Here is a 16646-nt window from a genome sequence, read left to right as displayed (position 1 = left end):
GAGTATTGAATCACGTGTCAAATTTTAAATAAATACTTTATTATAACCATCATACCACAGCATATTTGAATATAAAAAACTATTCTTCAATATAAAAATTTGATTATTCCAGAAGAGGTGCTGCAAGGATATTTGCATTTTCAAAAAGATGCCAACATGACAAATGATGCTCAGGTAACGCTGCAAAACACCTGAAAACTAGGCCCATCAAGGCAACAATGCCTCAGCAAGTATGAAAATAGTAATATATCTACCACAAAGCAATGGCAAAGGAATCATATAGGTAGCAATGTAGCACTACTACTGAACCCCAACAAAAAGTAATTAACAGTTAATGATGATACAATAAACCTTTCACCAAAGTAAGACCATATGTGTCATCTTAAAAGCTAACACAAACAAATAGTACCACTTAAAAAGAAATAATTCATTTTCAGACGATTAAAGTTTGATTCCTCTGTTGGAATCACAACATTACTCAATCTCCTACAACTTCATCCAAAAATATAAGTGCCACAAACCAGCCCAGCAATAATGACCGCTCCACCTCAATTGTAAAGTCACACAGAGAAAAGAACACCCTCAATCCTTGTCATTAGACTACTACTACAACAACAACAACATCAAGTCTTTATCCCACTATATGGGGCCGGCTACATGAATCATTTTTCTCTATTATATCTTGTTAATAGTCAAATTCTCATTTAAATATAAAAAATATATATCATTTCTAATATTTTCAAACCAAGTATTTTTAGGTCTCCTTCTACCGCTCTTAATATATGAGAAATCTAAAACATTTACTCTCCTAATCAGGTCATCAGAAGGTCGACTTTTATGTGACCAAAGCATCGAAGATGACTTTCTCTAATCTTATCTGTTGTTGGAGCTACTCCAACATTTTCACGTATATGCTCGTTTTGCATTATGGGGCTGTTTGGTTGCCTGGAAAAGAAATGCAATGTAAAGTATGCATTTTGAATACTTTGAGCCTATTTGGTTCTCTGCAAAATAAACACAGGAGAATTGTTTCCCTTGTTTGGTTAGGTATATCCAGAGTAAAGTAAAAGCATTTTTTTTTTAAAATTTATTTTGGCATTAGAATAAGTATATTTATAATAACAGTGTATTTAAAATAATTAGTATTATTTGGTGTTATAATTTTTTTTATTTAATTCAATTTATTTAAACCTAAATTAAATTAAGTTAAGATTTACTTCAATCAATTTAAAATATATCAAGCTTAATTCAATTTAGGTAAAATAATTTATTATTTTTAAAAATAACATTTATTTATTTCATAATAAATCAATCCCCTTCCATCTTGCTACATATTTTGACCAATTTCAACTTATCAAAGCTCCAAACAGCAAGACTATAACGGCTACTGAGAGTGCATAACCTTATAAACATCATCCTTAATCTCATCAGTAAAAGCAAAAGTATTAGCTGCTTTCTTCAATTTTGAATCCATACTATGTGAGAGTGTATCAAAACCTTCACCTTGACCATCCATAAATCGTGAATTACGACTATTATTGTCTCCCAAGCTATTGAAGGATCTCCCATGAGCCTGCTCGATTTTTTCTAGCTTGCGAAAAAATGAACCAATATCTCATTCTCATTGGCGTTTCCTATTTTAAATCGTCCAATTGGAACAGATCTCTCTCAGAAGAGAGGGAAGAAACCTTCTCTCTCACTCTCTCTCAGAGCATGCTTGCTTGTCAATAAATTATTAGTTGCAATTAGCACCAAAGAAACAAAAAGGCTACCTTTACTTCTCTCCCATGGAGGGAGCTCTCTCCGGCCGCCAAAGTTTCTCCATCTTCGATATTCTAAACTGGTTCTCCACAGAAACTGGAATCTACATCAGCAAGCACCCCTAAAGATCCCTTCCACAAGACGCATTTCATGACCTTTCCTCCTTTCTCTTCTCCAGGCTTCACCGCGATCAAACAGCTCCCATCGACTCTGCATCAGGATTTTCCATCTCTTACAAAGAACTCCGCTCCATTGTCGATCGCATGGCCTCAGGACTCCATGAAATCGGAATCTTATCTGGCCAAATAATTCTCATTCTCGTTCCAAACTCTGTCCTCCTCCCCGTCATGAAACTGAAGCAGTTCAATGTCTCCTATAACCGGCTGAATGGCTCCCTGCCTTCTAAGCTTTAGAAGATGCCATCGAGCGCTTTTAAGGGACCTCGCTCTGCGGTGGTTCTCTACCTCCATGCCCCAACGGGATCTCACCGATGACAGTTCCAGAGGTTGCAGGAGCTGGAGGGGGGAGTAAGCTCTCCAGCGGCACCATCGCCGGAATCGTGGTTGGTTCGACGGCGTTAGTAGTTATAGTACTGATTCTTTTTGTGTTCTTGCGCTGCGGGAGTAAGGCTAGGCGGCCATGGTTGCGAAATGGTCGGAGGCGGTGTTAAAGAAACCATAGATAGGGAAGAGATCGATGTTTTTGGGGAATGTGGGAGCACCAGAGTTTGATTTGGAGGATTTGCTGCGGGCTTCAGCGAAGGTATTGGGGAAGGGGACGTTTGGGACGGCAAAGGGAACGTCGTCGAAGGAGCTAAGTCGAACGAGAACGAAGGAGCCGAAGAAGCCACTCGTGCAATCTTACACCTGCGAAGCAATGAAGCCGAACAGCAAAGACGATGAAATGCAGAGAATTTAGAACCCACTCAATTTGAGCGGGTTTCTTTTTCGCCGAAATACCTCTATTAATACACCGCTAATTCCTCCGACGATTTCCTTTGGTTCCGCTCAAAATGAACCAAACAGTCTCATTTGACAAATACCTATAATTATTTTACTTTACCCACCTAATGCTGCATATCAAACAGCCCCTATATCTCTTAGAGTAAAGCCACTCATTCACCTAAGCATCCTCATCTTTGCAACACTTAACTTAATTGTATGCTTCTCTTTTAATGGCAAACATTCTGTGCCAATAAAGTATTGCAGGTCTCACCACCATCTTATAGGATTTTCCCGTAAGTTTGAGGGGCATTTTTCTATCACACAACAAGCCCAATGCATTCCTCTACTTCAACCATCCAACTTGAATTCTAATAATTAAATCTCCATCTATTTCACCATCACATCGGACAATAGACTCAACAACAAGAACAACAACAAGCCTTTATACCACTGCGTGGGGTCGACTACATGAATCCTTTTTCTACATCGGACAATAGACTCGATATATATAAAATAGGTACTCTTATTAATGACTTGATCGCTCAAAGTCACAATCCCCCCATTAGATCTATTATTATTAAAAGTATACTCCATGTATTCGGTTTTAGATCTGCTCAAATGAAAACCTTTAGACTCTATGGTTGACCTCCATAAGTCAAGTTTACCTTCAACCCCCTCTCTAGTCTTATCAACAAGAAGAATATCATCAGCAAAAAAGATACACCATGATACATCCTCTTGTAAATGTCTAGTAAAAACAGCCATGACTAAAGCAACAATATATGAACTTAAATCTGATCCTTGATGTAATCCAACTGAAATAGGAAAATACTTAGTCCAACCTCCTTCGGTTTGAACACAAGTAGCAGCTCCTGAATACATATCATTAATGACTCGACTATAAGCATCATTAACCCCTTTCTTCTATAAAACTCTCCATAACACTTCTCATGGAATTTTATCATAAGCTTTCTCCAAATCAATAAATATCATATGTAAATTCCTTATTCTCCCATCACTCTGTACAATAGATCTTAGATATTTAAAACGTGTACTCTTATTGATGACTGATCACCCAAAGTAAAAATCCCCGCATTATATCTATTACTACTAAAATTGCATTCGATATATTCATTTTTAGATCTACTCAAATGAAAACCTTTAGAATCTAATATTGATCTCCATAATTCAAGTTAACATTCAACTCCCTCTCTATTCTTATAATTCAAGTTTACCTTCAACTTACCCTCTAGTCTTATCAACAAGAAGAATATCATCAACAAAAAACATACACCATGGTACATCCTCCTGCAAACGCCTAGTAAGAACATCCATGACTAATATATATATATATATATGAGCTTAAAGTTGATCCTTGATTTCATGCAACTAAAATAGGAAAATACTTGGTCCCACCTTTGAACACAAGTAGCAGCTCCTGCATGCATATCCTTAATGAATTGAGTATAAGCATTATTAACTCCTTTCATTTCTCAAACTCTCCATAGCACTTCTCTTGAAACTTTATCACAAACTTTCTCTAAATCAATAAATATCATATGTAGATTCTCCATATTCTTCCTATACTTCTCCATCAAAGCTCTCAATAAATGTATAGCTTCCATAGTAGGCATACCTAGCATGAATCCAGATTGATTTTGAGAAACACTAGTATCACGACGTAACCTATGCTCAATAACTCTCTCCTAAAGTTTTAAAGTACGACACATTAGCTTAATTTCTTTATAATTCACACACTCTTGTTCATCACCTTTATTCTTAAAAATATGAATCAACACACTCCTCCACTCATCTAGCATATTTTGTCTTCAAAATAATATTGAAAATTTTCATAAGCCAAGAAATTCCTTCATCTCCTAAGCATTTCCACATCTCTATTGGAATATCATCGAGTCCGACAGTTTTTTTACACTTCATTTTATTTAAAGCCTCTCTAACATCGGTTTTACTAATGCATTGATAAACAAAAATCTATTTTTCATTAAAGTCACTAAAGTCAATCGTGTTCTCATAATCATCATTGAAAAGCTTATCAAAATGTCTCATCCACCTTTGTTGAATATCCTCTTATAATAAAAGTACTTTTTTATCTTCATCCTTAATGCACTTAACTTGAATTAAATCCTTACTCCTCCCATCTCTTTACTTAGCTAATTTATACATACATTTTTCGCCCTCCTTAGTATCTAATCTACTATATAAATCATTCAAAGCTAAATTTTTTGCATCATATATTGCTTTCTTAAATCCTTAAAGGCCACTATTATCTTTCCTAATTTTTTTATTTTTACATCCAAACTAATTTTTATAGCAAAACTTCTTATTTTTTATCTTTTCTTGCATATTTTCATTCCACCACCAACTATTTTTACTATTATGAGCATTTTCATTTGATACTCTAAACACATCCTTTGCAACAATCTTCATATCATTAGCTATTTCTTCCCACAGTATAAACTTCCTCATGTACAGTCAGAATCTTACAATCATAAATCTTACTCTCAAAAATATTTTGTTAATATTATTTAAATGCACTCATCTAATCCTAGGCAATATTTTACTTTATTTTTCATATTCCACTCCTTCAACTTAAAATCCAAACTAATAAGGGATATTGAGCACATAAACTTTCAGTCGAAATAACTTTACAATCTTTGCAATATAAACGAAATAACTTTACAATCTTTGTAATATAAACGATCTATTTTTCTTATAAGAAATTAATCAATCTGAGTTTAACTATATGATTCTTATAAATGATGAGATATCATCACTTTTCTTAAATAAGGTGCTAGCAATTATTACATCATAAGCTAAAAAAATTTAATATAGTCCTCCTACTTTCATTAGTCACGCCAAACTCATAACCACCATTAAAGCTTTTATAATATTCAACTATTTTACCAACGTGTCTATTTAAATCTCCTCCAATAAAAACACTTTTTTCAAGAGATATATTTTGTATTAATTCTTCTAAATCATTCTAAGATTTTAATTTTGAACACATATCAAACCCTACTTGAGGAGCATAAGCACTTATGATAATAATAAACTTAGCATCAATAACAATTTTTAAAGTTATAATTTTATCCTTCAAACTTTTATTTATAATCATACCTATATCATTTTTAGTATCTCCTACCTAAATATCATAGTTTAAAACCTAAACTATTAATATCCTTAGCCTTCTCTCCAACCCATTTAATTTTCTAAATGCATAGAATATTTATCTTCCTATGAATCATAATATCTATTAATTCCATTAATTTGTCTATAAGAGAATTTATATTCCAAGTTTATATTCTAATTCTATTTTCATTAACTAGTTTCTTTGCCCACATCCATCCGTGATGTGGAAACTCTTGCTTATTTAACACTATACTCGAGCGTAGGTGCAGCAGCACTTGCAAACTTCTCAGTGTATTCAGGTCATACAACGCATTGCTTCTAAGGAACGTCATAGCATTAACACAATATATTAAAAGATTTATGTCATGATTATTCAACAAATTTTAAACTGGCTATCAACTACCTAACGCAACCCTCCATTTGTCTCATCCAGGACATAGGATATGGCGACGGCAGTATTTACAACATTTAACATATTGAGAAAAAATTCCGAATAATAGTTTAAAAAAAATAAAAAAAGCTTTTCAGGGATTTTGAGAAAATCCTGAATGAAATGATGTAGCAGTTAATTTGCCACACTTACCAAGAACTTTGGCAGATATATCAGCAGGCGGTGATTTTTTATCAGATCTATCAATATTTTTGCTGCCAACTTTTTCTTTATCAGAATCTCTACTGTTACTATTCCCACTGCCTGAATCACTTGAACTTGTAGAAATCCTATAGGAGAAATAAACTTACATTACCATGATGATATCACTACAAAATACAGCAGCCGCACCATGAGAAAGGAACATAATAAAAAAAAAAAAGCAAAACATTTTCATGAGCAATTTACTACCATTTTGACTTTTGTCTTGACTTTTTGCTATAGTTTCTGCGATGCTTCACCCTTTTTCTTTTTCTATTTTCATTTTTCTCCTTTTTAGAAGCTTTCTTTCTCCTCTTGCGTCTGTAGTCACTGGATGAGCTTGTGCTTGATGATGAAGGGTCAGAATCAGAATCACTACTAGATGAATCGGAATCAGAATCAGAATCATCAGAGCTATAAGAATCTGATGATGAATATCTCTTTTTCCTCTTTGCCCTTTTGTCCTTAACATGTCTTTTGTCTCTTTCCCTCAGTCCATCAGAACTATCTGAAAGATCTTTCCCAAACTTTGCAAGTTTCTTGCCTGTAAATACTAAAATGTGTCATCAGGAAACAATTCAGGAAAAAAATCATAGCACTGATTGCCTCTAAATACCTTTCTCCGTTGAAAAAGTGGCAGCTTTAATTTCAGTTATTTCACCGCAATTTACAATTTTTACAAGACAAGTAGGCTTTCCGGTATCAGAACCGGCTTGCTCAATCTTCTTCAGAAAATCCATACCTTGTACAACCTTTCCAAAAACAACATGTTTGCTAGAAAGAGAGAGAGAGAGAGAGAGAGAAAATTAGCATACTAGTCAAATAGGTGAGAAGAAAAATAATGGTATATAGAACAAAGGAATTACTGAGCGGTGTACCAGTGAAGATATTATTTAATGCTATACTAGTCAAATAGATGATATACTAGGTGGACATAATTGACGAGACACAAGATAATATACCACATCAAAATAAACTTTGAGTTAAGTACTCCAAAAAAACGTGCAATAGATAAAAATATAAGACAATAATATCAGATGTACTATTACTGATTAACAGATGCAACTTCTTTTCAAAAATTTTATTATACATGCATTAGTTAACTTATTCAAAAATAAATTATATCTCAAAAGCAATGGTAGGTAAAATCTTACCCATCAAGATGTGGTGTAGCCTTAAACGTAATAAAAAACTGGGAACCATTTGAATCTTGACCACTGTTTGCCATGGACACAATTCCACGTCCATCATGCTTCAGTTTGAAATTTTCATCTTTACGGTAATTGAATGTATGAAATATATCAATATACTACCATTAAAGCTTGGAAGTAGCAGACGTAAAAAAGTTGAAAACATGTTGTACCTGGAAATTTTCCTCCATAAATGCTCTCACCACCACTGCCTGGAAATAACAATTAAGGTTGAGCTTTCAAGGCAAAGATACAGCTAGAAGTCACATATGTAAAGAAGCCTGTGCATATCAATTCAATACCATCTTGTCTTGTAAAATCACCACCCTGGCAAACATTTCACAGAAGAACAAAAAAAATTTTAACATTAAGTTCATCAATTACTTAAGTATTTGCAGTTATATAGTTTACAAAAATGAAAAATTGACATGAAAGTATTAAATATCAACTAAAATTCCCAATAATACTGCGCTAGCTAGCAAGAAAGGCAAAATACTAATTCTTAGAAAGCAATTATAACAGAATACAAATACATGTGAATAATTCATGAGTTTAGTTCCATGCCTGAGCAACAAATCCTTTGATTATGCGATGAATGATTGATCCCTTGTAATGTAAAGGCTTTAAAGTGGAACGACCAGAACCTTTCTCACCTAAACACGCACAAAATTAAGATTTTAACACAGTGCAAAATGAAGTTCTAAATAACTTCAAAATACAAACAAAATTATGCAAAATGAAGTTCCAAATAAGTTCCAAAAAACATACAACGAACAGAGACAAGATGAATACATTAAAGTGGGGCATAATGATCCTAAAGATGGATAAAGAACAAAAAAATACCATAAGAGCGATACCATATTGCCGCTCAGATGGTTGTGATACTTCAGTCACCAAATTGGACATTATAAAGTTGAAATGATATTAGTGTAGCACCATTGAGGTAAACAGCAGAAAACATTAACCTTATTCAACAATTTAGAACATAAATTAGTGTCAGCATGAGACATCCAAGGCGAGACAAAAGCAGCAGTGCCTTTACATATAAAATCAGATCACCACAAAATCCCTGTAAAACAGACAAACTGACCAAGAAATTAAGTGTGTTAAAAAAAATACAGGCATCATACTTGGTAGCACACTTTAGGTTTATCTTAGCCGTATCAAGAAAAATGAAATGTTACTTTTGTTCTGCAAAATATAATTGACTAAGCATGGTCCTTCTATCGGTTTCTGATATTGTTGTTCCTCTCTTGTTTGTGACGATGGTGCTCTATCATGTTTGCTGTTATCTATTGTCCATGTCAATCTTTTTTATATACTTATTTGTGGTCGGGTGGTGGTTTTCTATTGTATTTGCGGTTGCTTTTTTATAACTACTATCTATAATATCTTTTTTTATTATGATCAAAAATCAAGGGGTAAATTCTTCACATGACATTCGCTTTAATCCTCTCATCTTTAAAAGGCATAGCTTATCCAACAAAGGGAAATTTCTGAGCAAATTAAAGGTTCAATAACCATTCAGCACCCAAAAGTTCCACAATTACACTATAGTCGGCCCAAAGTAAATTTGGAAATTTTGAACATAAAGAGAATCTGTTAGACCGGTCCACGCGGGACCGGCCCAGCTACACGAGGCGAAAGTTCCGCCTCCAGCACGCCCGCCGGGATCAAACAGGGCCGAATAGGAAGGTTTTTGAATGGATTTTAGGAGGGAAATTGATTGTAGGGACTGTTTAGGGAATTCCTTTTGATTTGTATACATTAAATAGTTGATTTTTCTAAGGTTTGAGTATCTTGAATTTGGCTGAAATTTGAGATCTCGTAGATTTAGGTTTTCTTTGGGCTCTAGCGGCGTCTAGAGATTTGGGAGAGATCGATCCTCCTCTCGAATTGAGGATCAATTGTATCTTGCTCTTTTATTCATCGTCTAAGTGGAATACAAGTCTTTTCTTGAGTTTTCTCTCGTATTTTCCCGGATAAGTGCTGTTTTCCTGCTGTAAACAGCAGAAATCTGCTGTTTTCCTGCTGTGGACAGCCATTTGGCTGCTGTTGGTTCGCCGATTTTGGATAGGTTGCTTGTGAATACAAGCACTTCCTATCAGAATCTTGCACAAAGGGCCTGGAGAACTTACAACTAAAACACTCATCCAGACTGTTTAACAATTAAGAAATTCATTTCGCTGGCTCAACAAATTGATTGAATAAGCATTCATTTCACTGATATCAACCAAAGACATTACTCAATACTTTTTTCCATCAACAAAGGATTGCCAATGAGCAAACCTCAACAAAGACATGATATTGATCTATAGCTTTAACAGACCTTTTCTTTTTTCTTTACAAAAGTTTTCCCAATTAATAATAGCATAGGCAGTTGCTGCCAGGTTAGAACACGCATGTTTAGAAAATTAAAGAAGATAATGCCAAAAAAAGGTGAGCAAAATCTTTTCAGCTGAAATGTTAACAAAAGAATGGGATGGTAAGTGAAGTCAAATATGTCTAACCTAAAGCTGCAGTGTTTAAATGAGGTAATCAAGACTATCTAATGTATGAGACCTAAAATTAGCATATTTCAACAAATGCAGCGGCGTTGAAATGATATAGAAGCATGTGTGATGGGCTAATGGCCACCATAGAAAAAACCTGAATTGCAAAAAGAATCAATTTCCAAAACAAAAGTATAGTAATGGTACGAAAAACCTGTAATAGAATGGTTAAGTTGATTAATGGAGCCAACCACGAAAAGTAGCATTCCATCGATGAAGCATTCTTGAGTAAAAACAAATCACCAAGTTTGAAAAAATGATATCATCAAACAAAGGCCTTAAGTGAAATGCTTCATAGGCCACTAATAATGCATGATAATAGTTTGGCAAAGCATAACTTTCAAGTTTAAAGAGAATTAAAAAGACATGCACTTAGAAAATTGTTTATTGATTTTGTAAGCAGAAGGATAAATAGAATGCGGGGGAGCAATACTTCACAAAATTACAAGTACATTGTAAGAGAAAATGGAAAATCATATATAAATCCACCTCTCCCCTAGAATTATATAAGCAAACATGTAAATCACATCAGTAACTTTAAAGGTAAAAATTGATTATAAATGATAAACCATCATGATTTAGCCATTTGCAACGAACAGTTTGCTAATACAAATTCCAGATGAAAAGGTGCTTCACAAAGGATTGAGATAACAAATCTATACCCGTGCAAAGTGAACGAAAATTCTCAGCCGTCCTTGGAACAACATCTGAAAAAAGCTGTATATTCAAAAGAAGATGTTCAAAAAAGAGAAGTAGCGACAAAGAGAATCTTGAATTCAAACATTAAAATGAGCACCAAAAAGCTCATTAACCCAAATCACAACAATACCTCGATTACCAATCTCTCGGCAGGGCCACCAGCAAGTGATATCTCCAAAAAAACAAGTGGGTTCTTCTTCGCCATGTTTGTAGCACTAGCAAGGTTCCTTTGTTTTGAAATGCATCCAAATAAGATTAAATGTGATCACCCAAAATATAACAAACTAACCCAAAGACAAAAGAGTTGTTCGGAATATAATTAACAATGAATTAGATACATTGGCTGTCTGCTCCAACAAAAAAGAAATTTTTTTTCATTGAGATGGTCAGAGTATAGGTTGCAGCGTGATACTAATGTTTCTCAAAATCAATTTGGATTCAAATCGGGTAGGTCGACTATGGAAGTCATACATTTATTAAGAGATTTGATGGAGAAATATAGAGAAAATAAGGAGGATCTACATATGATATTTATTGATTTAGAAAAAGCATATGATGAAGTTCCAAGAGAAGTGCTATGGAGAGTTCTTGAAAAGAAAGGAGTTAATAACTATTATATTCAAATCATTAAAGATATGCATGCAGGAGCTATTGCTTGTGTTCAAACACAAGGTGGTTTAACCAAGTATTCCCCTATTTCGGTTGGGTTACATCAAGGATCAGCCTTAAGCCCATATCTTTTTTGCTTTAGTCATGGATGTTCTCAGTAGACATTTACAAGAGGATGTACCTTGGTGTATGCTTTTTGTTGATGATATTCTTCTTGTTGATAAAACTAGAGAGGGAGTTGAAGGTAAACTTGAATTTTGGAGGTCAATCTTAGAGTCTAAAGGTTTTCTCTTGAGTAGATCTAAAACGGAATATATGGAGTGTGATTTTAGTAGTAATAGACCAAGTGAGGAGATTGTGACTTTGGGCGATCAAGTCATTAATAAGAGTACACGTTTTAGATATCTTGGATCTATTGTTCAGAGTGATGGTGAAATAGATGGGAATATTATCAGGAGAATTCAAATTGGATGGTTGAAGTGGAGGAACACATCGGGCTTGTTGTGTGATAGAAAAGTACCTCTCAAACTTAAGAAAAAATTCTATAAGAATTCTATAAGATGGTGGTGAGGCCTGCAATGCTTTATGGTGTCGAATGTTCGCCATTAAAAGACAATCATAATAATAAGTTAAGTGTGGCAGAGATGAGGATGCTCAGGTGGATGAGTGGCTTTACCCTTAGAGATAGAATAAGAAATGAGGATATACGTGAAAAGGTTGGAGTAGCTCCAGTAGAAGATAAGATTAGATAGAGTCGCCTTAGATGATTTGGTCACATAAAACGGCGGCCTTCCAATGACCCGGTTAGGAAAGTAGAGATATTAGATTTGACTTATGTTGAGAAAGGTAGAGGCACACCTAAGAAGACTTTGTAATAAAATATTAGAAATTATCTTTCTTTATTAGATTTAAACGAGAATTTGACTTTTAATACGACACAATGGAGAAAAAGGATTCATGTAGCCGACCCCACGTAGTGGGATAAAGGCTTGTTGTTGTTGTTGTTGTTGTGTTGTTGTTGTTGTTGTTGTATTGAGATGGTCATAGTAGCTAACTTGGCTAGTCTTCCCTAATTCTAATTCACCCTTTCAGGTGGATTTGGATTAATTCTATGGTGGGTATGCAGGATTTAACTTCACTCCTGTTAATGCAAACTTAAGTGTTATGCATATGAATCTATAAATCAAAGATTCTCCTATTAAGAATTTAGACTTTGTTTAAGACAGTTTTCTTACTGATTTAAAACAACTTTTTAGTACATAAACTTTTTGAACTATAAAACTTTTGTACTAAAAAGTTACTCTAAAAAGCAGAAAGAAAGTTCTCCCAAATGAAACCGTAATCCTTTAAAATTTCAAAATTCTTAAAATACTAATATTTGCACGAGTCAACCTAAGAGAACAGCTTTTTTATTTGGCATTAACGTAGTCATGGGCATATCTGTTGGGTGCTAATGCAATCAAATGGCAAACTTAATAAATTTGGCCTGCTGGCTAAGCCTACCAAACATTGGTGAACAGCTTTAATCTCCATCCCTCCCATCGATCATAATTAGCTCAATTGTAAAGTTCTTAAGACAGAATAAACTGCGTATTCCACAATTACTTAGATCAAACTTTAATTTTATCCCTCAATGAAATCAGGTATTTACAATTAATAATCATCACCTAAAATAATATAATCCTGAACCAAAAACCCCTAGAGCATCGATAAATAAAAGACGGGCAAATTCAATGGATATAAGAGCACACTATTGATCCAATGCGCATCACATGAATAAAACTGAACGCATGCCGAATCCTTAAAAGGGGAAAAGTAAGTAGCTGTTCGGACGAAGCTGCATCTTGAAGAGCAAAAGATTTGAAGAAATCCAATAAGATTCCAACAAGACATTCCTACCCGTAAAAGAAGGGCCGTGTCTAAACCCGGAACCTAATTTGAAATTTATATAGGAAAACACTCAAAAACTGAATCTGCTGCTTCAGCGTCCTCAAATACAGAGAGCGGTCCGTAGAGAAAAGTGACGGGACGAAGAGATAAAATTAAAAATTAAAAATTAAAAAAAAAAAAATCAATCTACGAAACATGGGTCGAAGGAATCTCGGACCTGAAATAGTCTTCTTATGCTACTACTACATCAATTTCTGGAAGGAGAAATAGGGTTCTGTGCGGTAGATGACAGCGAGAGAAGGGGCCGAAGCGAATACAGGACGTGGTTCTTAGGGTTTAGGTCGTTTACGTGGAGTTTAGCATGGTCGAGTGATGATGGCCGTCTGATCGACGAAGAACCATACTCTTGATAGATTTTCAACGAGGTAAATTTATCGTCATTCCACCACTTTACGAACTTTTATTACATTCGGTGCAAGGACATAGAGGAACCTCCGGTCGGAGTCAATTTCCAGTCCAAAAACTAGGCATTTCCTCGGTACAACTAGGTATTATTTGATAATAATGAATAATACCGTTCTATGAAGACCAATACCGAGTTATACCGAGCTGTACCGAGAAATACCGAGTTGTACCGAGTTTTTCTGCTTTTTCTGCGAAAAACTCGGTACAACTTTGGTATAACTCGGTATTTGCTCGGTAAAGCCCGGTATAACTCGGTATTGGGTCTTCAAATGATGGTATTCTTCGTTATTGTTTGGTATTGCTCGGTATTTGCTCGATACAACTCATTTTTTGGCGGGAATTTTCCTCCGACCGGACGTCTGATCGACGAAGAACCATACTCTTGATAGATTTTCAACGAGGTAAATTTATCGTCATTCCACCACTTTAGCAGGCTTCCAAGCAGTTTTCAATCATAATTTTATTTTATTATTTTTTTTATTCATTTTAAAAAATTATTTTTATAAAAAAATAAATTTTTATAATAGAATAATTAATTCATTGTCTTCAACATTTTCGAAATCAACTTAATAAAATTTGACAAATATTATCATTGATATGTTACCAAAAATTTCTTCTTTATCAGGCCCGAATCTCGATGCAAATATGAGATTGAGATTTCAAAAATTAAAATTGGGATCATCTTATCTTTAATTTCAACAAACTTATAATTAAATTAAATATCTCGAGGAGATGAACCTAACGATAGCAAATTTGATCCAATTCGAACCCAAATGAGCCCAAATTAAAGGTCTAAAGTCTATTTGGAAGCTTCAAAATATTATTTGGGCTATCAAATGATATATGAATATGGCATGCTTATAGTCGAATCGAGTGGCTCAACGAGACGAATCCAACGAGCCTAAGATCACTCAATTTTGACATCCATAGGGCATCTGAATGCTTGATAAACATGTCATGATCTTGGGGATCACTATAAACCATCCAATGTAACACTCCCAACATGATCTTAATCTTCTCCATATTTATTAGTTATGTCACTCCCAAAAAAAATTATAAATAGTCCCCTATTCTTCACATGAGGAAGGAAAAGGAAAGGAAGAAGAGAAGAGCTCTAAGGCTAAAGCTCCACCCGGTACCATCGTCGACGAATCTGCGCCACCATGTTGTCTATGTTGAACATTTGGTCGACCATCATCGTCAGACCTCCATATGGAAGCCACTAAAAAGCCTTCGTTGGACCACTGTCGCTAGTTAATTACAGTCCTTCTTACCACCGTTGCCCTTCTATTATGGTCCTTTCGGCCATTGTCGTCCGCTGACTAAGATCCTTTCAACCACTGTCACCCATCGACTACGGTCCTTCCGACCACCATCACCCGCCGACTGTGATCCTACTAATCAAATGAACATATTAACACTCTATTAAGAGCAGCTGTCATGCCATTCTCCGACTATGTACTATGTTATGTACAATGTATGTTTGCTACATCGAGCCAATGTGTTCGCCCCAAGGAAGGAGAAATTATTCTGTGTGAACACAAGATGGAGGGAACCGTCCGAATTTGTTGTGTTTTTGTAAAATAAAATGACAACAAATATTCAATTATGAATACTGTCATGCCATTCTCCGACTATGTATTATGTTATATACAATGTATGTTTGCTACATCGAGCCAATGTGTTCGCCCCAAGGAAGGAGAAATTATTCTGTGTGAACACATGATGGAGGGAACCGTCCGGATTTGTTGCGTTTTTGTAAAATAAAATGACAACAAATATTCAATTATGAATACATTTTTATTGCACTTTTGCTATCCTTTTACAAAAATGCAACAAAAGCGCAACAAATATTTAATTATTTAGTAAATATTAGATATTTGCTGCCCTTTTGCAAAAGCCCAGCAAAAGGCTAGTAAAAGCGCAGCAAATCTAGACAGTTCTTTCCGTCTGGTATCCGCACATAATAATTAGTGCCAATGAAGGGCCTCATTTGTAATAGACTGCAAACACTGGTGGTGTGACGCCCCAAGATCTAACTTGGAAAGAATTTCAAACAATCCATCAATAATTTACCAGAGCTATATATAACTTCAATCAAACAGTCTAGCAAAAATCTATAACATTTATAACATCAATGTACAAGTCGATTCATATCTCAAAAGATCATATACAATACTCAGGAACTACACTATGACCACAAACACATGAACTGAAATCTATCCTGTCCTGAGTACAAAAGAATCACTATAACCAAAAAGGACAAAAACCTGGAGATTTCTGATCAACCTCAATCTCCTGCTCCCTTACTCTGACCTGAAAATATTAACCACATATAATGAGGTTCAAAAAGCCGAGCAGGTCACCTAATACCTACAACTGAAATCAAAGCACGATATTGGAAACAATATGCATGTCAGTCAATCAAATCCATAACAGTCTATTGCACATGATCAATGAATCTATGCAAATACGGAAATCAAATCAGTAGTCAATGCAGCTGTAGAAGAATCAATAAACAGTAGAAAATCAGTCAATCAGTCAAATCAATCATATTAAATCGAATCAATCAAAATAATACTATCTGGTCAATTAAATCGATCGGTACGAAATCATAAAATCAACACAATAAAGCCCAGTCTATACTAGCAATTAATCAAATGCAGCAGTTCAATACAGTGTAGAAATAAGTATCAATCAATGTCAATGAATCCATATTATCCATATCCATACAGTATCTATAACAGTAACAATG

The 16646-nt window shown here is 34.8% G+C and overlaps 1 protein-coding gene across 3 annotated transcripts in view; it reads right to left on the bottom strand.

Moving 5' to 3' along the window:
• LOC110110019 (peptidyl-prolyl cis-trans isomerase CYP63) overlaps nt 1-13828 on the bottom strand; it is a 34073-nt gene extending 20245 nt beyond the window's left edge. The window contains exons 1-10 of one of the 3 annotated variants that reach the window (XM_020841299.2): nt 13644-13828; nt 11058-11154; nt 10891-10945; nt 8241-8329; nt 7979-8003; nt 7850-7888; nt 7641-7758; nt 7103-7260; nt 6697-7039; nt 6439-6575 (exon numbers count right to left, since the gene is read on the bottom strand). In XM_020841299.2, the coding sequence (XP_020696958.1) occupies nt 6439-6575; nt 6697-7039; nt 7103-7260; nt 7641-7758; nt 7850-7888; nt 7979-8003; nt 8241-8329; nt 10891-10945; nt 11058-11132 (1039 nt within the window). In that variant the 5' untranslated portion in view covers nt 11133-11154; nt 13644-13828. Of the gene's footprint in view, nt 1-6438; nt 6576-6696; nt 7040-7102; nt 7261-7640; nt 7759-7849; nt 7889-7978; nt 8004-8240; nt 8330-10890; nt 10946-11057; nt 11155-13435; nt 13580-13643 lie in introns of those variants that run through there. The other 2 variants (XM_020841300.2, XM_028699948.1) reach the window with 2 other exon arrangements.
• Between the last annotated feature and the right edge of the window lie 2818 nt (nt 13829-16646).

Source organism: Dendrobium catenatum, unplaced genomic scaffold (genome assembly GCF_001605985.2).
Source record: "Dendrobium catenatum unplaced genomic scaffold, ASM160598v2 fragScaff_scaffold_133, whole genome shotgun sequence".
NCBI lineage: Eukaryota > Viridiplantae > Streptophyta > Magnoliopsida > Asparagales > Orchidaceae > Dendrobium > Dendrobium catenatum.
This window is presented reverse-complemented; position numbering and strand designations above follow the sequence as displayed.